At 44.7% G+C, this 21,940-nt stretch overlaps 1 protein-coding gene across 4 annotated transcripts in view; it reads left to right on the forward strand.

The window, feature by feature from the left end:
* LOC110523391 (fibrinogen C domain-containing protein 1) overlaps nt 1–21,940 on the forward strand; it is a 330,227-nt gene that overhangs the window by 85,282 nt on the left and 223,005 nt on the right. For all 4 annotated transcript variants that reach the window (XM_036977015.1, XM_036977012.1, XM_036977013.1 and 1 more), the window contains 2 exons: nt 787–946; nt 8,339–8,475. In XM_036977015.1, the coding sequence (XP_036832910.1) occupies nt 787–946; nt 8,339–8,475 (297 nt within the window). The remainder of the gene's footprint in view (nt 1–786; nt 947–8,338; nt 8,476–21,940) is intronic.

The raw sequence follows: 21,940 nt of genomic DNA on the forward strand, positions 1-21,940 counted from the left end.
GTCGCCAGTTTTAGCCTTAGCCAGCACCATCTTCAGTGTAGCCTTAACGTATGTAGCCTTGCCCCCTGGTAAACAGTGTATGATCGCTGGATTATTCTTTTTAAGTCTCATATTGCGGGTAATGGAGTCACTAATGACTAGGGTTTTCAATTTGTCAGAACTAATGGTGGGAGGCTTTGGCTTCTCAGACCCAGTACCGGGTGGAGGCGAGACCAGAGAAGGCTCTGCCTCTGACTCCGACTCGTTGCTTAATGGAGAGAACCGGTTGAAAGTTTCTGTTGGCTGAATGAGCGACACCGTTTGAGGACTCCTACAGCATTTCCTTCCAGAAGCCATGAGAAAAATGTCCGGCTGTGTGGACTGTGCGGCGGGATTTATACTACTATTTGTTATTATTGGTGGCACAGACGCTGTTTCATCCTTTCCTACACTTAAATTGCTCTTGCCTAACCATTGCATCTGAAGCTGAGCTTGCAGCACAGATATCCTAACCAAAAGGCAATCGTTCTCTTGCATATTATGATTACAGCGACTGCAATTAGAAGGCATAATGTTAATGTTATTACAGCTTCAGCTGGTGGAGGTCCTGTTGAACCATGCCCAGATAAAGCGGCCGGGGAGAAAAGCTGAATTAAAAATTAATTAATTAAAAAGTAAAAACAGTAGCAGGTAGCAAAGTGGTAGGTAGCAAGGTAGCAAAGTAACGTTAGCAAAAAACTGCACAACATCACTTAATCAAGTCCACAAGTTGGGGTTAACTAATGGTTAATACTGTGTGTATTGCAGCTACTGTCTGAGAGCCAAATCAACATGGTGAAGGTGGTGAACACTGTGAGCGATGCTCTCAGCTCCATGCAGAAGGAGACAGGGGGACTGAAGGCTCGGGTCAAGGCTGACCTACAGAGAGCACCGGTCAGAGGGGCTCGTCTCAAAGGCTGTGCCAATGGTAAGTCTGATAGCTGTCTGTCCATGTCTGGCTAGCTGGCTGGCTTGCTGGCTAGTTATGTGGCTGACTGGCTATGTGGCCGGCCAGTAGGCTGGCTGGCTATGTGGCTGGCTGGCCGGCTATGTGGCCGGCTGGCTGGCTATGTGGCCGGCTGGCTGGCTGGCTGATACTGGCTGGCTGACTGTGGCTGGCTGGCTGACTGTGTGGCTGTCTGGTTATGTAGCTAACTGGCTGGTTATGTAACTGTCTGTCTGTCTGTCTGTCTGCCATTCATGCATATGTCTATGTGTCTCTGTGTCTTCACATGTGTCTATCTCTGTCTGTTCCTGTAGACATACTCTATAGTTCTTTGTGTTATTCAATATAGTACTGTATCTCTATCTGCCAGTGGCAGAGATTAATATTACCTCATTACCCTTGGTGCTAGTGTTGAATGCATGAGTGTTGAATATACAGTACAGTATGTAAATATATATATTTTTAAATCACCTTTTAACCAGGTAGGTTAGTTGAGAAGAAGTTCTCATTTGCAACTTCGACCTGGCCAAGATAAAGCATAGCAGTTTGACATATACAACAACAGAGTTACACATGGAATAAACAAACATACAGTCAGTAATACAGTATGGAAAAAAAGGGGGATAATGTATATACAGTGAGTACAAATTAGGTAAGATAAGGGAGTTAAGGCAATAAATTGGCCATGGTTGCAAAGTAATTACAACATAGCAATTAAACACTGGAATTGTATATGTGCAGAAGATGGATGTGCAAGTAGAGATACTGGGGTACAAAGGAGCAATATCAATAAATAAATACAGTATGGGGATGAGGTAGTTGGATGGGCTGTTTACAGATTGGCTATGTATAGGTGCAGTGATCTGTGAGCTGCTCTGACAGCTGGTGCTTAAAGCTAGTGAGGGAGATATGAGTATCCAGCTTCAGTGATTTTTGCAGTTCATTGCAGTCTTTGGCAGCAGAGAACTGGAAGGAAAGACGGCCAAAGGATGAATTGGCTTTGGGGGTGACCAGTGAGATATACCTGCTGGAGCGTGTGCTACGAGTGGGTGCTGCTATAGTGACCAGTGAGCTGAGATAAGGCGGTGCTTTACGTAGCAGAGACTTGTAGATGACCTGGAGCCAGTGTTTTTGGCGACGAGAGTGAATCGAGGGCCAGCCAACGAGAGTGTACAGGTCGCAGTGGTGGGTAGTATATGGGGCTTTGGTGACAAAACGGATGGCACTGTGATAGACTGCATACAATTTGTTGAGTGTTGGAGGCTATTTTATAAATGACATCGCCGAAGTCGAGGATCGGTAGGATGGTCAGTTTTACGATGGGTATGTTTATATGGGTATGTTTGGCAGCATGATGCTTTGTTGCGAAATAGGAAGCCGATTGGAGATGCTTAATGTGAGTCTGGAAGGAGAGTTTACAGTCTAACCAGACACATAGAATATGTGGATAACTACAAATACCTAAGTCAGAGTCGTCCAGAGTAGTGATGCTGGACGGCGGGCAGGTGCAGGCAGTGATCGGTTGAAGAGCATGCATTTAGATTTACTTGCATTTAAGAGCAGTTGGAGGCCACGGAAGGAGAGTTGTATGGCATTGAAGGTTAGTTAACACAGTGTCCAATGAAGGGCCAGAAGTATACAGAATGGTGTCGTCTGCGTAGAGGTGGATTTGAGAATCACCAACAGCAAGAGGGACATCATTGATGTATACAAAGAAGAGATTCGGCCCGAGAATTGAATCCTGTGGCACCCCATAGAGACTGCCAGAGGTCCAGACAACAGGCCCTCCGATTTGACACACTGAACTCTATCAGAGATGTAGTTGGTAAACCAGGCGAGGCAATCATTTGAGAAACCAAGGCTGTTGAGTCTGCCATTAAGAATGTGGTGATTGAGTCGAAAGCCTTGGCCAGGTCAATGAATACGGCTGCACAGTATTGTCTCTTATCGATTGCGGTTATGATATCATTTAGAACCTTGAGCGTGGCTGAGGTGCACCCATGACCAGCTCTGAAACCAGATTGCATAGCGGATACGGTACAGTGAGATTCGAAATGGTTGGTAATCGGTTTGTTAACTTGGCTTTCGAAGACCTTAAAAGGGCAGGGTAGGATAGATATACGTCTGTAGCAGTTTGGGTCTAGAGTGTCTCCCCCTTTGAAGAGGGGGATGACCGCTTCAGCTTTCAAATCTTTGGGAATCTCAGACGATACGAAAGAGAGGTTGAACAGGCTCGTGATAGGGGTTCCAACAATTTTGGCAGATCATTTTAGAAAGAGAGGGTCCAGACTGTCTAGCCCGACTGATTTGTAGCGGTCCAGATTTTGCAGCTCTTTCAGCTATCCGGATTTGGGTGAAGGAGAAATCGGGGAGGCTTGGGCGAGTTGCTGTGGGGAGTGCAGGGCTGTTGACCAGGGTAGGGGTAGCCAGGTGCAAAGCATGGCCAGCCATAGAGAAATGCTTATTGAAATTCTCAATTATCGTGGATATATCGGTGGTGACAGTGTTTCCTAGCCTCAGTGCAGTGGGCAGCTGGGAGGAGATGCTCTTATTCTCCATGGACTTTACAGTGTCCCAGAACTTTTTTGAGTTTGTGCTACAGTATGCACATTTCTGCTTGAAAAAACTAGCCTTAGCTTTCCTAACTGCCTGTGTATATTGGTTCCTAACTTCCCTGAAAAGCATATCACGGGGTCTATTCAATGCTAATGCTGAACACCACAGGATGTTTTTGTGCTGGTCAAGGGCAGTCAGGTCTGGAGAGAACCATGGGCTATATCTGTTCCTGGTTCTACATTTTTTGAAAGTGGCATACTTATTTAAGATGGTGAGGAAGGCACTTTTAAAGAATGACCAGGCATCCTCTACTGACGGGATGAGGTCGATATTCTTCCAGGATACCCGGGCCAATTCAATTAGAAAGGCCTGCTCGCTGAAGTGTTTTAGGGAGCGTTTGCCAGTGATGAGTGGTGGTCGTTTGACTGCTGACCCATTACGGATGCAGGTTAGAGGTCGACCGATTATGATTTTTCAAAACCGAGACCGATACCGATTATTGGAGGACCATTAAAGCCGATACCGATTAATCGGCCAATTTTTTTTATTTATTTGTAATAATAATAACAATTACAACAATACTGAATTATCACTTATTTTAACTTAATATAATAATGAAACATGTTCAATTTGGTTTAAATAATGCAAAAACAAAGTGTTGGAGAAGAAAGTAAAAGTGCAATATGTGCCATGTAAGAAAGCTAATGTTTAAGTTCCTTGCTCAGAACATGAGAACATTTGAAAGCTGGTGGTTCCTTTTAACATGAGTCTTCAATATTCCCAGGTAAGAAGATTTAGGTTGTAGTTATTATAGCAATTATAGGACTATTTCTCTCTATACCATTTGTATTTCAAATACCTTTGACAATTGGATGTTTTTATAGGCACTTTAGTATTGCCAGTGTAACAGTATAGCTTCCGTCCCTCTCCTCTCCCCTACCTGGGCTCGATCCAGGAACATATCGACAAAAGCCACCCTCGAAGCAGCGTTACCCATGCAGAGCAAGGTGAACAACTACTAGAAGGCTCAGAGCGAGTGACGTTTGAAACGCTATTAGCGCGCACCCCACTAACTAGCTAGCCATTTCAAATCGGTTACACCAGCCTAATCTCAGGAGTTGATGGCTTGAAGTCATAAACAGCGCAATGCTTGCAGCACAGCAAAGAGCTGCTGACAAAACGCACAAAAGTGCTGTTTGAATGAATGCTTACGAGCCTGTTGGTGCCTACCATCACTCAGTCAGACTGCTCTATCAAATCATAGACTTAATTATAACATAATAACACACAGAAATACGAGTCTTAGGTCAATAATATGGTCGAAACTATCATTTAGAAAACGAGACGTTTATTCTTTCAGTGAAATACGGAACCGTTCCGTATTTTATCTAACGGGTGGCATCCATAAGTCTAAATATTCCTGTTACACTGCACAACCTTCAATGTTATGTCATAATTACGTAAAATTCTGGCAAATTAGGCGGCCCAAACTGTTGCATATACCCTGACTCTGCGTGCAATGAACGCAAGAGAAGTGACACAATTTCACCTGGTTAATATTGCCTGCTAACCTGGATTTCTTTTAGCTAAATATGCAGGTTTAAAAATATATATTTCTGTGTATTGATTTGGAGAAAGGCATTGATGTTTATGGTTAGATACACATTGGAGCAAGGACACCGCACCGATTATATGCAACGCAGGACACGCGTGTGTAGTTAACTAGTGATTATGATTGATTGATTGTTTTTTGTAAGATAAATTTAATGCAACTAGCAACTTACATTGGCTTACTGCATTCGCGTAACAGGCCGGCTCATCCTGGAGTGCAATGAGAGGCAGGTGGTTAGAGCGTTGGACTAGTTAACTGTAAGGTTGCAAGATTGAATCCCCGAGCTGACAAGGTAAAAATCTGTTGTTCTGCCCCTGAACAAGGCAGTTAACCCACCGTTCCTAGGCCGTCATTGAAATTAAGAATGTGTTCTTAACTGACTTGCCTAGTTAGTTTTTGGTAGTCTTCCTGAGCCAGGATTCAGACACAACTAGGACATCCGGGTTGGCAGAGTGTGCTCAAGCAGTGAGTAAAACAAACTTAGGGAGGAGGCTTCTAATGTTAACATGCATTAAACCAAGGTTTTTACGGTTACAGAAGTAAACAAATGAGAGTGCCTGGGGAATGGGAGTGGAGTTAGGCGGTAGTGATTGGAGAGTAGTGATTGTTGTGTCCATTGGGATGTTGTGCTTGGAGTGAGAGCCTGAGAAAGACTGAGGTGTGATCTCTGAGGGAAGCTTCAGGACAACCTACATCAGACCTGAGGGAAGCTTCAGACAAACCTCCATCAGACCTAATGGAAGCTTCAGACAAACCTACATCAGACCTGATGGAAGCTTCAGACAAACCTACATCAGACCTGACGGAAGCTTCAGACAAACCTTCATCATACCTGCCAGGAGCTTTAGATGAACCTACATCAGACCTGAGGGAAGCCTTCCAGTAGATTCTCCCTCTTCAGCCAGCCATGGAATACACAACGGCTGACACTTATGTACCACATACACTCCAATGGTAATGCCACCAGAGAGTGTGTGTGTGTGTTTGTGTGTGTGTTTGTGTGTGTGTGTGTGTGTGTGTGTGTGTGTGTGTGTGTGTGTGTGTGTGTGTGTGCATGTGCGTGTGTTTGCCACAGGCCCCATAAATATTTCACACAGATGGGTACCGCATTACAATCCTTGATGTAATTTCACACTCCGGGATGCCTGCATATATAGAACTAGGATGATACAGGATACATTTCAATCACAGGAGGCTGCTGAGGGGAGGACGGCTCAAAATAATGGCCGAAATGCAGCTAAAAGAGTGGAAAAACAAAGGGGGGGGGGGTCAATGTAAACACTTAGGTTGGAGTCATGAAACTTGTTTTTCAACCACTCCACAAATTTCTCCACAAACTATAGTTTTGGCAAGTCGGTTAGGACATATACTTTGTCCATGACAGAAGTCATTTTTCCAACAATTGTTTACAGACAGATTATTTCACTTATAACTCACTACTTTCTCAACAACTTTCACAATTCCAGTGGGTCAGAAGTTTACATACACTAAGTTTTGACTGTGCCTTTAAACAGTTTGGAATATTCCAGAAAATGATGGCATGGCTTTAGAAGCTTCTGATAGGCTAATTGACATCATTTGAGTCAATTGGAGGTGTACCTATGGATGTATTTCAAGGCCTACCTTCAAACTCAGTGCCTCTTTGCTTGACATCATGGGAATATCAAAAGGAATCTGCCAAGACCTCAGAATTTTTTTTGTAGACCTCCACAAGTCTGGACACCTGAAGGTACCACGTTCATCTGTACAAACAATAGTACGCAAGTATAAACACCATGGGACCACGCAGCGGTCATACCGCTCAGGAAGGAGACGAATTCTGTCTCCTAGAGATGAACGTACTTTGGTGCTAAAAGTGCAAATCAATCCTATTACAACAGCAAAGGACCTTGTGAAGATGCTGGAGGAAACAGGTACAAAAGTATCTATATCCACAGTAAAACGAGTCCTATATCGAAATAATCTTTTAAGGCCGCTTAGCAAGGAAGAAGCCACTGCTCTAAAATCGCCATCAAAAAGCCAGGCTACGGTTTGCAATTGCACATGGGGACAAAGATCGTACTTTTTGATTAAATTTCCTCTGGGCTGATGAAACAAAAATTGATCTGTTTGGCCATAATGACCGTTGTTATGTTTGGAGGAAAAATGGGGAGGCTTGCAAGCTGAAGAACACCATCCCAACCGTGAAGCAAGAAGGTGGCAGCATCATGTTGTGGGGGTGCTTTGCTGCAGGAGGGGATGGTGCATTTCACAAAATAGATAGCACCATGAGGAAAATGCTCACTAACAGGGATGTAAACACATTTGTGCACAACATTTGAGGGAAATACGTTTTATGTGCGTATGGAAAATGTTGGGATATTTTATTTCAGTTCATTAAACATGGGACCAAATCTTTACATGTTGGCTTACATTTTCGTTCAGTATAGATTATCTGTAAGAAAAGCAACTCTGGTACTGAATCTGAGGTTGATAGTCATTGTGCCACAACTGTAAACAACAAGCTCCAAAAATAACACAATTTTGGGAGCAAACCTCCTCCCTCTTTCTTTCCCTCTCCCTCTCTCTCTCACCACCCAAGGAGTCCCCATTATCCCCCTCTTCCTCATTGTCAAGGAAGGGTTAGATATGCCCACTGTTTGAGGCTAAGAAGTCTAGTGGAATGTTCTCCTCATCTCTTTCATATCTCTTTGTTTACACTTACGTAATGTTTTAGCCACTTGTTTTGCTTTCCAGCTGGAATTCAAACTGAGAGCTTTTTGTTTCTCTTCTTTTTCTCTCTGTCCCTTTCTGTCTCTCTCTCTTACCTTCTGCATCTCTCTCTCTCTCTCTCTCTCTCTCTGTATCCCTTACCCTCTCTTTCTGTATCTCTCTCTCTGTATCTCTCCTCTCTCGCTATTCGCTGTCTCTCTCCCTCTCTATCTTTCTCTCTCTCTCTCTGCATCTCTCTCTGTATCTGTGTCTCTCTCTCTCTCTCTCTCTCTCTCTCTCTCTCTGTATTTCTCCTCTCTCGCTATCCGCTCTGTCTCTCTCCCTCTGTATCTTTCTCTCTCTCTCTATGCATCTCTCCCTCTCTCTGTATCTCTCTCTCTCTCAATTCAATTCAAGGGGCTTTATTGGCATGGGAAACATGTGTTAACATTGCCAAAGCAAGTGATGTAGATAATATACAATATATATATATATCTGTCTCTGTATCTCTCTAGGCTCTCGTCCTCGTGACTGTGGTGATCTGTATGCTAATGGTCAGAGGGAGGATGGCATCTACTCTGTGTTTCCCACTCACTACCCCTACGGCTTCCAGGTCTACTGTGACATGACCACGGACGGAGGGGGCTGGACTGTGAGTCATACTGTACACACACACACACGCACATGCACACACACACACACACGCACGCACGCACGCACGCACACACACATGCACAGACACACGCACAGACAGGCACAAATACACAGACAAGCAAGCTTGTAAGCACACACACACACACACACAATCAACATGAAGGGGACGGGGACCATATTCTCAAGTGTCTGCATTAGAATAGAAGAAACACAGCCATTTATATCCTCAAGCACTCCAACAGTGTTCTTTTTCATCCACAACAAAGACAGTGTATTTCCTTTCTCGCTCTCTCTCCTTTCCCTTTCTCTCTACTTTCTCTCCCTCTCTCTCTCCTCTACACTTTTATTGGGTTGGTAATCAAAATAAAAAAAAACTTCAGAGTGATTAGGTAATGAAATGATTTTCATTATCTTAGCTTTATATATGTTTTACTTTATTACAAAGTATATCACCTGCCAAGCCGCACTGAAATAAGAATCCTTCAGTGTGTAACACTCTTAATAAAATCTATCCCAGAATGCAACATACATTTAATTTGAACAATCTCCTGGATCATCCATCTTCTGAGAAACAAGAGCTCCGGAGAACGAACATTGTTTTCTTCTCCACTCCTCATGATTAAAATGCAGCACTGATTATACCCTAGCATATTTGTATAGAAAAACCAAAGTGGGATAAATAGATTGCAAATAGATTGCGTGTTGAACTTTAGACCTTAAACTGTAGATAAAATGATCCGGGCTGCGAAAAAAAAGGAACATGATGTGAAAGGCTTCTACGATGGTGCCTGAGAATGCAGGTGAGAATACAGATGAGAGAAGGAGATATGAAACACAAACTTGACTACGTAGCCGTCTACGTACTACATAGAGAGAGAGAGCGAGGGAGAGGGAGATGAGTATTCAAAGGAGCGCAAGATAGTTGAATGGGCAATGTTCCCTCTCACCCAAAACATTCTCCTTCACGCTTCTGCTGCTCCGGCCTGTACCTCCTGATATCATTAATGGAGTCACCTTTATGCATCTCAGCTCTTTATCAAACTTGTCGGAGTGTACATTATACACATTGCAGCTGCGCTGCTGCAACAGGCCGACGATGTACTCATTCAGCCTTTTGTTATGATGCACTGCTGAGTGCATTCTGAGATGACATGTAGCAAGTTGTGTTTGGAGCGAGTAGTGGAGAAAGTAGTTAAACTCGACTGTGACCTATTTTATCCTCATTATAGGCTATTTTATATTTTATTTACTTGAGTGTATTGACCGACGGCCTGTACAGGTTCAGAACGATGCACTGTTCTTTTTGTTTGTTTTTGTAGACAATTTTAGCTCTTCACAGAACGCACCGCCTTGCTGGACTTTTTTATTCCTAAACACAGTCATGGAATTTTCACTGGACTCTTGGAAGAAATCAGGACTCTGCTCTGAAAAAGTGCTGGATTTTTATTGACACTTTCAAATTGTTTTTGGAGCGACGACAGTTCCTAAAAACGGATGGCCTGCACCCGAATAGGAGAGGAGCTTAGATTGTCATGTACTGTCATGTTGTCTTGTCTCTGTCCTTTCCCTTCACCCTGTCTCCCTCTGCTGGTCGTGTTAGGTTACCTTTTCTCCCCCGCTTTCCCCCAGCTGTCCCTTGTCTCCTCTAACTACCCATTCACCCCGTTCCCCACCTGTTCCCTTTTTCCCTCTGATTAGGTCCCTATATCTCTCTCTGTTTCTGCTCCTGTCCTTGTCGGATTCTTGTTTGTTTGTGTCATTCATGCCTGAACCAGACTGTCGTCATGTTTGCTGTAACCTTGTCCTGTCCTGTCAGAATCTGCCGGTCCATCTGAGCCTACCTATGTTTGGTAATTAAAGAAGCTCTGTTTAAGTTGATTCGCTTTTGGGTCCTCATTCACGCACCGTAACAGAAGAATCCGACCAAGAATGGACCCAGCGACTTCGGATCCTCTCCACTCAGCCGTCGAGATCCAGGGAGCGATGCTAGGCAGACACAAGCAGGAATTGTCTGCTGCTCGACATGCCGTTGAGACCCTGGCCACCCAAGTCTCCAACCTCACAGAACAGGTTCACCATCTCCGCCTCGATCCACCGGCCACTTCCAGGGCTTTCGAATCTCCGGAGCCCAGAATCAATAACCCGCCGTGTTACTCTGGGGAGCCCACTGAATGCCGCTCGTTCCTCACCCAGTGTGATATTGTGTTTTCTCTCCAGCCCAACACTTACTCCAGGAGCACTGCTCGTGTCGCCTACGTCATATCTCTCCTTATTGGACGGGCTCGTGAGTGGGGCACGGCAATCTGGGAGGCAAGGGCTGAGTGTATTAACCAGTATCAAGACTTTAAGGAGGAGATGATACGGGTTTTTGATCGATCTGTTTTTGGGGAGGAGGCTTCCAGGGCCCTGTCTTCCCTATGTCAAGGCAATCGATCCATAACAGACTACTCTATTGAGTTTCGCACTCTTGCTGTCTCCAGTGGCTGGAACGAGCCGGCCTTGCTCGGTCGTCTTCTGGAGGGTTTCCGCGCAGAGGTAAAGGATGAGATTCTCTCCCGGGAGGTTCCTTCCAGCGTGGATTCCTTGATTGAACTCGCTATTCGCATTGAGCGACGGGTTGATCTTCGTCACCGAGCTCGTGGAAAGGAGCTCGCGCTCTCCGTCGCCTCCCTCTCCGCATCACTACCATCTTCCTCTGCCGGCTCGGGTGCTGAGCCCATGCAGCTGGGAGGTATCCGCATCTCGACTAAGGAGAGGGAACGGAGAATCACCAACCGCCTCTGTCTCTATTGCGGTTCCGCTGGTCATTTTGTCACTTCATGTCCAGTAAAAGGCCAGAGCTCGTCAGTAAGCGGAGGGCTACTGGTGAGCGCTACTACTCCTGTCTCTCCTTCAAGATCCTGCACTACCTTGTCGGTCCATCTACGCTGGACCGGTTCGTCAGCTTCCTGCAGTGCCTTAATAGACTCTGGGGCGGAGGGCTGTTTTATGGACGAGACCTGGGCTCGGGAACATGACATTCCTCTCAGACAGTTAAAGGAGCCCACGGCCTTGTTCGCCCTGGATGGTAGTCCTCTCCCCAGGATTCAGCGTGAGACGCTACCTTTAACCCTCACTGTTTCTGGTAATCATAGTGAAACCATTTCTTTTTTAATTTTTCGTTCACCTTTTACACCTGTTGTTTTGGGCCATCCCTGGCTAGTTTGTCATAATCCTTCCATTAATTGGTCTAGTAATTCTATCCTCTCCTGGAACGTCTCTTGTCATGTGAAATGTTTAATGTCTGCTATCCCTCCTGTTTCCTCTGTCTCTTCTTCACAGGAGGAGCCTGGTGATTTGACAGGGGTGCCGGAGGAATATCACGATCTGCGCACGGTGTTCAGTCGGTCCAGGGCCACCTCTCTTCCTCCACACCGGTCGTATGATTGTAGTATTGATCTCCTTCCGGGAACCACCCCCCCCCGGGGTAGACTATACTCTCTGTCGGCTCCCGAACGTAAGGCTCTCGAAGATTATTTGTCTGTAGCTCTTGACGCCGGTACCATAGTCCCCTCCTCCTCTCCCGCCGGAGCGGGGTTTTTTTTTGTCAAGAAGAAGGACGGGTCTCTGCGCCCCTGCATAGATTATCGAGGGCTGAATGACATAACAGTGAAGAATCGTTATCCGCTTCCTCTTATGTCTTCAGCCTTCGAGATCCTGCAGGGAGCCAGGTTTTTCACTAAGTTGGACCTTCGTAACGCTTACCATCTCGTGCGCATCAGGGAGGGGGACGAGTGGAAGACGGCGTTTAACACTCCGTTAGGGCACTTTGAATACCGGGTTCTTCCTTTCGGCCTCGCTAACGCTCCAGCTGTCTTTCAGGCATTAGTCAATGATGTCCTGAGAGACATGCTGAACATCTTTGTTTTCGTTTACCTTGACGATATCCTGATTTTTTCACCGTCACTCCAGATTCATGTTCAGCACGTTCGACGTGTCCTCCAGCGCCTTTTAGAGAATTGTCTTTTTGTGAAGGCTGAGAAGTGCACGTTTCATGCCTCCTCCGTCACATTTCTCGGTTCTGTTATTTCCGCTGAAGGCATTAAGATGGATCCCGCTAAGGTCCAAGCTGTCATTGATTGGCCCGTCCCTAAGTCACGCGTCGAGCTGCAGCGCTTTCTCGGCTTCGCGAACTTCTATCGTCGTTTCATCCGTAATTTCGGTCAGGTGGCAGCTCCTCTCACAGCCCTTACTTCTGTCAAGACGTGCTTTAAGTGGTCCGTTTCCGCCCAGGGAGCTTTTGATCTCCTCAAGAATCGTTTTACATCCGCTCCTATCCTTGTTACACCTGACGTCTCTAGACAGTTCGTTGTCGAGGTTGACGCGTCAGAGGTGGGAGTGGGAGCCATCCTTTCTCAGCGCTCCCTCTCTGACGACAAGGTCCACCCATGCGCGTATTTTTCTCATCGCCTGTCGCCGTCGGAACGTAACTATGATGTGGGTAACCGCGAACTGCTCGCCATCCGGTTAGCCCTAGGCGAATGGCGACAGTGGTTGGAGGGGGCGACCGTTCCTTTTGTCGTTTGGACTGACCATAGGAACCTTGAGTACATCCGTTCTGCCAAACGACTTAATGCGCGTCAGGCGCGTTGGGCGCTGTTTTTCGCTCGTTTCGAGTTCGTGATTTCTTATCGTCCGGGCTCTAAGAACACCAAGCCTGATGCTTTGTCTCGTCTCTTCAGTTCTTCAGTAGCCTCCACTGACCCCGAGGGGATTCTCCCTGAGGGGCGTGTTGTCGGGTTGACTGTCTGGGGAATTGAGAGGCAGGTAAAGCAAGCACTCACTCAAACTCCGTCGCCGCGCGCTTGTCCTAGGAACCTTCTTTTCGTTCCCGTTCCTACTCGTCTGGCCGTTCTTCAGTGGGCTCACTCTGCCAAGTTAGCCGGCCACCCTGGCGTTCGGGGTACGCTTGCTTCCATTCGCCAGCGTTTCTGGTGGCCCACCCGGGAGCATGACACGCGTCGTTTCGTGGCTGCTTGTTCGGTCTGCGCGCAGACTAAGTCCGGTAACTCTCCTCCTGCCGGCCGTCTCAGGCCGCTTCCTATTCCCTCTCGACCGTGGTCTCACATCGCCTTAGATTTTGTCACCGGACTGCCTTCGTCAGCGGGGAAGACTGTTATTCTTACGGTTGTCGATAGGTTCTCTAAGGCGGCTCATTTCATTCCCCTTGCTAAGCTTCCTTCTGCTAAAGAGACGGCACAAATCATCATCGAGAATGTTTTCAGAATTCATGGCCTTCCGTCAGACGTCGTTTCGGACAGAGGTCCGCAATTCACGTCTCAATTTTGGAGGGAGTTTTGCCGTTTGATTGGGGCTTCCGTCAGTCTCTCTTCCGGCTTTCACCCCCAGTCTAACGGTCAAGCAGAACGGGCCAATCAGACTATTGGTCGCATCTTACGCAGTCTTTCTTTTCGCAACCCTGCGTCTTGGTCAGAACAGCTCCCCTGGGCAGAATACGCCCACAACTCGCTTCCTTCGTCTGCGACCGGGCTATCTCCTTTTCAGAGTAGCCTCGGGTACCAGCCTCCGTTGTTCTCATCTCAGTTCGCCGAGTCCAGCGTCCCCTCCGCTCAGGCTTTTGTCCAACGTTGCGAGCGCACCTGGAAGAGGGTCAGGTCTGCACTTTGCCGTTATAGGGCGCAGACTGTGAGAGCTGCTAATAAGCGTAGAACGAAGAGCCCTAGATATTGTCGCGGTCAGAGAGTTTGGCTCTCCACTCAGAACCTTCCCCTTAAGACGGCTTCTCGCAAGTTGACCCCGCGGTTCATTGGTCCATTCCGTATCTCTCAGGTCATTAATCCTGTCGCAGTGCGACTTCTTCTTCCGCGATATCTTCGTCGCGTCCACCCGGTCTTCCATGTCTCCTGTGTTAAGCCCGTTCTTCGCGCCCCCGCTCGTCTTCCCCCCCCCCCCCCCCCATCCTTGTCGAGGGCGCACCTATCTACAGGGTCCGTAAAATCTTGGACATGCGTCCTCGGGGCCGTGGTCATCAGTACCTAGTTGACTGGGAGGGGTACGGTCCTGAGGAGAGGAGTTGGGTTCCCTCTCGGGACGTGCTGGACCGTGCGCTGATTGATGATTTCCTCCGTTGCCGCCAGGTTTCCTCCTCGAGTGCGCCAGGAGGCGCTCGGTGAGTGGGGGGGTACTGTCATGTACTGTCATGTTGTCTTGTCTCTGTCCTTTCCCTTCACCCTGTCTCCCTCTGCTGGTCGTGTTAGGTTACCTTTTCTCCCCCGCTTTCCCCCAGCTGTCCCTTGTCTCCTCTAACTACCCATTCACCCCGTTCCCCACCTGTTCCCTTTTTCCCTCTGATTAGGTCCCTATATCTCTCTCTGTTTCTGCTCCTGTCCTTGTCGGATTCTTGTTTGTTTGTGTCATTCATGCCTGAACCAGACTGTCGTCATGTTTGCTGTAACCTTGTCCTGTCCTGTCAGAATCTGCCGGTCCATCTGAGCCTACCTATGTTTGGTAATTAAAGAAGCTCTGTTTAAGTTGATTCGCTTTTGGGTCCTCATTCACGCACCGTAACATAGATGCAGAGTGCTAACATTAAAAGGTACTAAAAAAGTGATGGGATATCAGTCCTTGGCCGAAACAGGTAACACTCATTGAGACATGTATTAATCCACGTCCACATTCGAGGCATAGACCAAATGCCACAGTTCTAAGCAACATTGTATCAATTCCGTTTCAAGCCAACCCCATAGCTATTTCATATAGAGGGTTACCTATTGAAGACCAGGCTTCAATTCCCCGACGAGGATGAAGGAGTAGGCTGTCCTTGTAAATAAGAATTTGTTCTTAACTGACTTGCCTAGTTAAATAAAGGGTACACTAAGAGCATAACATTTATGCACCCTAATTTTCTAATTCTAGTCTAACCAATACCCAAACTGAGATTCAGTGAAAATAAAAATCTCATTGATTTATCAAGACCAGTCCCCATGCTTGTCTCAGAGCAGCAAGAAACGGTGTGAAAATAGTTGTAGGCTGTTACTTCAAATCCTATTGCTTCTAACTTCAATATGCTCTTTAAATAAATAAGACCTACACCACTTTTAACATCACATTACTCAACACTAGTGAGACTCATGTCGCCTACGGTAGCCCTACAGTATATCAAAAATATGACATGACTCTCCGCCAATAATTAATTATAGAGGGTTGGAGGATATTTCTGTAATTCAGTGATATTTATTCCCATAGTATTTCATTATGGATCCTTAACTAAATAAACATTGGCATTTTGAAAGAGTATTTTTATCATTATTTTATTAACGCAAGCATAAAGATGCCATTATTAGTTACATTGTTTTAGTTTTAACAGACTGGCACTAAGAACAGAACAGCGGGAACGTTTTCCTATTCAGCAGCCTTATTAGTGCAATGCCCTTTAAAGTATTGCCAGTGTGGTGGGGTGGGGGTCCACCTCCCCCTTCCTCCTGCTCCTTTCCCCATGGGCTAGGTCGGTCTTCTGTGCGCGGCTCTGCGGCCCATCCCGTGCCCCTGCCCTCATGCCTTGAACCTCGCTGGCTTTCAGTGGATACAGCTGGAGAACCACAAGGCAATCCCATTGGGCGCCACTCGGGAGCCATAACCAATATAACCAATATATATTGTCCTGCTAATAACAGGGTTAATAATTTATCTGTGAGAATTTCCAAGGGGCTTCTATATAATTCTAATTTTAAATTAATAATCGCTTTGTTTAAAAATAACAATATTTTGGAGATGATTTTGTTGTCAAATAACGTAAAATGAGTGAGAAAAGGCCATTCTTGAACCTGGGCTGAGACATTGTTACTAATTTGTAAATAAAGCCAGTTTGTTATTTAGAATAATTTATTTATGTTTTTAGAGGGAGAGAAATCAAAATCTCATGGGTCTCCCAGTCGAGGGCAGCACAGGTACTGAACCAGCATCTGTAGCAACACAGCTTGCACTGCTATGCAGTGTCTTAGAACGTTGCGCCACTCAGGCGCTGTACAACGTGACTGGTCGGGAGTGGCCTACAGTACTACAGTAAGAGCAAAATAATCCTAACAAAATAAAATAATAAAAACCTTAGTGTGACAACCGTTTTAGTAAGTAATACTGAAGCACAATTATCAGTGTCTATATAGGTTTATGTTGTGCATTTATTGTCAGAGACACAGTAGGACCCAAAAACATAATTAGTGGTCTAACTCCCTCTTGTGCTGGTCTGGAGCAATGAAGTGGTGACACAGGGTACCGTACTAAACCAGCAAAACCGCAACATTTGTAACTATGTTAAATCTAAATTTTTTATTTTGGGTGTACTTAACCTGGATATATGAAAGATATTTGTACTGAGATAAATGTAACTCAACTGTTAACTAAACCAACTTAAAACACCCTGAAAAATCAACTATTTTGCAGAGCATTCTGACAAACGCACCACATATGTATACAACCAATTCAATTTTTGCTAACAAGCCTGCATTAGATTTACTAAGATACCGAAATTGCAAAGAACTTCCAATGAGCAACATTTCCTGTATGACCCGGGGGTTGCATGATTGGAAGGGTGTGTCCTCTGTCTCTGATTCGGATAAGGCCCTGTAAATGTTTTCTTTCTCTGATTAACTCTGCTGAATATAAGCATGCCCCATATAACAGATTACGGATAAAAGACAGATCTAGCCCATTGTTTTGCAATCAACTTTCCTGCCAGTTCTTGACTACGGTGACACCTTTTATTGGAATGGTGCAGCCACTACTCTTAAACCTGCTGGGGGATTGACAGTTCACACTATTTTGTCAATAACAGGAGAAGTGGACTCTCCAAACACTCCAGTATGTACCAGAGGAATGTTTTTGCTTTTCCCGCCGAGACTCTAACACGTTCAAAAAGTGAATACTGGAACAATATTTATAACATAAGAATGTGGGGAATGTTCAGTGGTGAGCTAAAGAAGAATAATTTCATATGGGTTTTTATTTTGTGATGTCATTAGAAATGGTATAAAGGAAATACTGTAACTTGGAAATTATATCCACTTTATCTGTCAAGGTTCCATCCAGTATGTTGTTCTTATAATGTGAAAAATAATGAAAGTTATTTTGTTAAGATAGGAATGTGATTTTAGGAGTCATAAGAGATCATTTACTATCTATAGCCTTTGCACAGTAAGTAGCCATGCCCCAAGTGATGTCAGCGAGCGTGTCAGCCTGACGGAACTGTCATTTTCGTCCACAGTGCATAAAAGGATTGGTAAGAAATGAACATGCAGACCAGAACATCGTCAGGTTGCAGCCGCGCGTGTAATGTGGTTTTAATCCTAAATATCAACACGAGGTGTAGGCGAGAAGCTCGTCTCTCTGACAATCACTGGTACTGCTGATTAGCTGTCCTAAGTCAAATATCTAGAAAAGGGAATATTAAGTGGGACCATCCTACTACTCTTCAAACCATCCTATCCTACTACTTTACTCAAATCACTGTATTCTCCTACTCTCATCACCAATGGGAGCCGTCAACACTTCTGTCTATCTTTTTTACTTATTTTTTAAACATACTGTAAATAATACAGTACAAACAAGTCTATATACGATGTGAGCAAATGAGGTGAAATAAGGGAGGTAAAGGCAAAAAAAGGCCATGGTGACAAAGTAAATACAATATAGCAAGTAAAACACTGGAATGATAGATTTGCAGTGGAAGAATGTGCAAAGTAGAAATACAAATAATGGGGTGCAAAGGAGCAAAATAAATAAATAAATAAAATAAATACAGTAGGGAAAGAGGTAGTTGTTTGGGCTAAATTATAGGTGGGCTATGTACAGGTGCAGTAATCTGTGAGCTGCTCTGACAGTTGGTGCTTAAAGCTAGTGAGGGAGATTAGTGATTCCACTTTCAGAGATTTTTGTAGTTTGTTCCAGTCATTGGCAGCAGAGAACTGGAAGGAGAGGTGGCCAAATAAATAATTGGTTTTGATAGTGACCAGAGAGATATACCTGTTGGAGCGCATGCTACAGGTGGGTGATGCTATGGTAACCAGCGAGCTGAGATAAGGGGGGACTTTACCTAGCAGGGTCTTGTACAGTACAGGTGCATCAAAGCTGGGACCGAGAGACTGAAAAACAGCTTCTATCTCAAGGCCATCAGACTGTTAAACAGCCACCACTAACACTGAGTGGCTGCTGCCAACACACTGACACTGACTCAACTCCAGCCACTTTAATAATGGGAATTGATGGGAAATGATGTAAATATATCACTAGCCACTTTAAACAATGCTACCTTATATAATGTTACTTACCCTACATTATTCATCTCATATGCATACGTATATACTGTACTCTATATCATCGACTGTATCCTTATGTAATACATGTATCACTAGCCACTTTAAACTATGCCACTTTGTTTACATACTCATCTCATTTGTACATACTGTACTCGATACCATCTACTGTATCTTGCCTATGCTGCTCTGTACCATCACTCATTCATATATCCTTATGTACATATTCTTTATCCCCTTACACTGTGTACAAGACAGTAGTTTTGGAATTGTTAGTTAGATTACTTGTTATTACTGCATTGTCGGAACTAGAAGCACAAGCATTTCGCTACACTCGCATTAACATCTGCTAACCATGTGTATGTGACAAATAAAATTTGTCTTTTTATTTGATTTGATTGTAGATGACATGGAGCCAGTGGGTTTGGTGACGAGTATGAAGCGAGGGCCAGCCAATGAGAACGTACAGGTCACAATGGTGGGTAGTATATGGGGCTTTGGTGACAAAATGGATGGCACTGTGATAGACTGCATCCAATTTGTTGAGTAGGGTATTGGAGGCTATTTTGTAAATGACATCGCTGAAGTCAAGGATTGGTAGGATGGTCAGTTTTACAAGGCTATGTTTGGCAGCATGAGTGAAGGATGCTTTGTTGCGAAATAGGAAGCCAATTCTAGATTTAGCTTTGGATTGGAAATGTTTGATGTGGGTCTGGAAGGGGAGTTTACAGTCTAACCAGACACCTAGGTATTTGTAGTTGTCCACATATTCTAAGTCAGAGCCGTCCAGAGTAGTGATGTTGGACGAGCGGGCAGGTGCAGGCAGCGATCGGTTGAAGAACATGCATTTAGTTTTACTTGTATTTAAGAGCAATTGGAGGCCACGGAAGGAGAGTTGTATGGCATTGAAGCTTGCTTGGAGGGTTGTTAACACCGTGTCCAAAGAAGGGCCAGAAGTATACAGAATGGTGTCGTCTGCGTAGAAGTGGATCAGAGACTCACCAGCAGCAAGAGCGACATCATTGATGTATACCGAGAAGAGAGTTGGTCCAAGAATTGAACCCTGTGGCCTGAGACTGCTAGAGTTCTGGACAGCAGACCCTCCGATTTGACACACGGAACTCTATCAGAGAAGTAGTTGGTGAACCAGGCGAGGCAATCATTTGAGAAACCAAGGCTGTCGAGTCTGCCAATGAGGATGTGGTGATTGACAGAGTCGAAAGCCTTGGCCAGATCAATGAATACGGCTGCACAGTAATGTTTCTTATCGATGGCGGTTAAGATATCGTTTAGGACCTTGAGCTTGGCTGAGGTGCACCCATGACCAGCTCTGAAACCTGATTGCATAGCAGAGAAGGTATGGTGAGATTCGAAATGGTCGGTAATCTGTTTGTTGACTTAGCTTTCGAAGACCTTAGAAAGGCAGGGTAGGATAGATATAGGTCTGTAGCAGTTTGTGTCAATAGTGTCCACCCCTTTGAAGAGGGGGATGACGGCAGCTGCTTTCCAATCTTTGGGAATCTCAGACGACACGAAAGAGAGGTTGAACAGGCTAGTAATAGGGGTGGCAACAATTTCGGCAGACAATTTTGTAAAGAAGGGGTCCCGATTGTCTAGCCCGGCTGATTTTGCAGCTCTTTCAGAACATATCTCCCGAGGAGCATCTTCCAGAGTGAACAACAGTAGAATACGGGAAAGGAGAGACCCCTTTAGGACAATCAGATATTTACAAGCGTGCCGCTGAAAGGCCAACCCACATCCTTCCTAAGAAGGCTTGGTTCCGACAGAGATAAACGGCAAACAAAGGCACTCACACATAAATACATGTATCATTTCTTACTTCAAATGGACGGCGGTTTGTGTGCAAAGTATATGATTACTGTGAGAATAGTTCTAAAATGTATCAAGAATAAGTGTCCCTTTTTCTCTCTCTCTCTTCCCCCACTCTTCATTTTATGTGTAACAAGCCACCATGTGTTGTCAGTCTGCTAGCGACCTTTTTTCATCTATTAAGTGTGTATGTTATGATTAACCTGTCTGGGATATTCGGGACGGTAGCGACCCACCTCAACAACAGCCAGTGAAAGTGCAGGGGGCCAAATTCGAAACTACAGAAATACCATAATTAAAATTCCTCAAACATACAAGTATTTCACACCATTTTAAAGATCAACTTTAAAAGATAAAATCCAGCCACAGTGTCCGTTTTCAAAAATGCTCTACAACGAAAGCACACCAAATGATTATGTTAGGTCAGTACCTCGTCACACAAAAACACACAAAAACTAACGAGTCATAAAAAGCAGAAATAGAGATCAAATTAATCACTAACCTTTGATGATCTTCATCAGATGACACTCATAGGACTTCATGTTACACATGTATGTTTTGTTCGATAAAGTTCATATTTATATCCAAAAATCTCAGTTTAAATTGGCAAGTTATGTTCAGTAGTTCCAAAACATCCGGTGATTTTGCAGAGAGCCACATCAATTTACAGAAATACTCATAATAAACATTGCTAAAAGATACAAGTGTTATGCATGGAATTTTAGATCCACTTCTCCTTAATGTAACCGCTGTGTCAGATTTCAAAGCTATACCGAAAAATCACACCATGCAATAATCTGAGTACAGCGCTCAGACAACAAAACAAGCCATACAGATATCCGGCATGTTGTGGAGTCAACAAAGTCAGAAATAGCATTATAAATATTCACTTACCTTTGATGATCTTCATCAGAATGCACTCCCAGGAATCCCAGTTCCACAATAAATGTTTGTTTTGTTTGATAAAATCCATAATTTATGTCCAAATACCTCCTTTTTGTTTGCATGTTTAGTACATAATCCAAACTCACGACGCGCGGGCAAGTCCAGGCGAAAGTTAAGAAGAAAAGTCATATTACAGTTCGTAGAAACATGTCAAACAAAGTATAGAATCAATATTTAGGATGTTTTTATCATAATTCTTCAATAATGTTCCAACCGGAGAATTCCTTTGTCCGTAGAAATGCAATGGGACAGAGCTAACTCTCACGTGAGCGCGCATGATCAGCTCATGCCACTCTGGCAGACCTCTGACTCATTCAGCTCCCATTCCCCCCTCCTTCACAGTAGAAGCATCAAACAAGGTTCTAAAGACTTTTGACATCT

Source organism: Oncorhynchus mykiss, chromosome 5, assembly GCF_013265735.2.
Source record: "Oncorhynchus mykiss isolate Arlee chromosome 5, USDA_OmykA_1.1, whole genome shotgun sequence".
In the NCBI taxonomy this organism is placed as follows: Eukaryota; Metazoa; Chordata; class Actinopteri; order Salmoniformes; family Salmonidae; genus Oncorhynchus; species Oncorhynchus mykiss.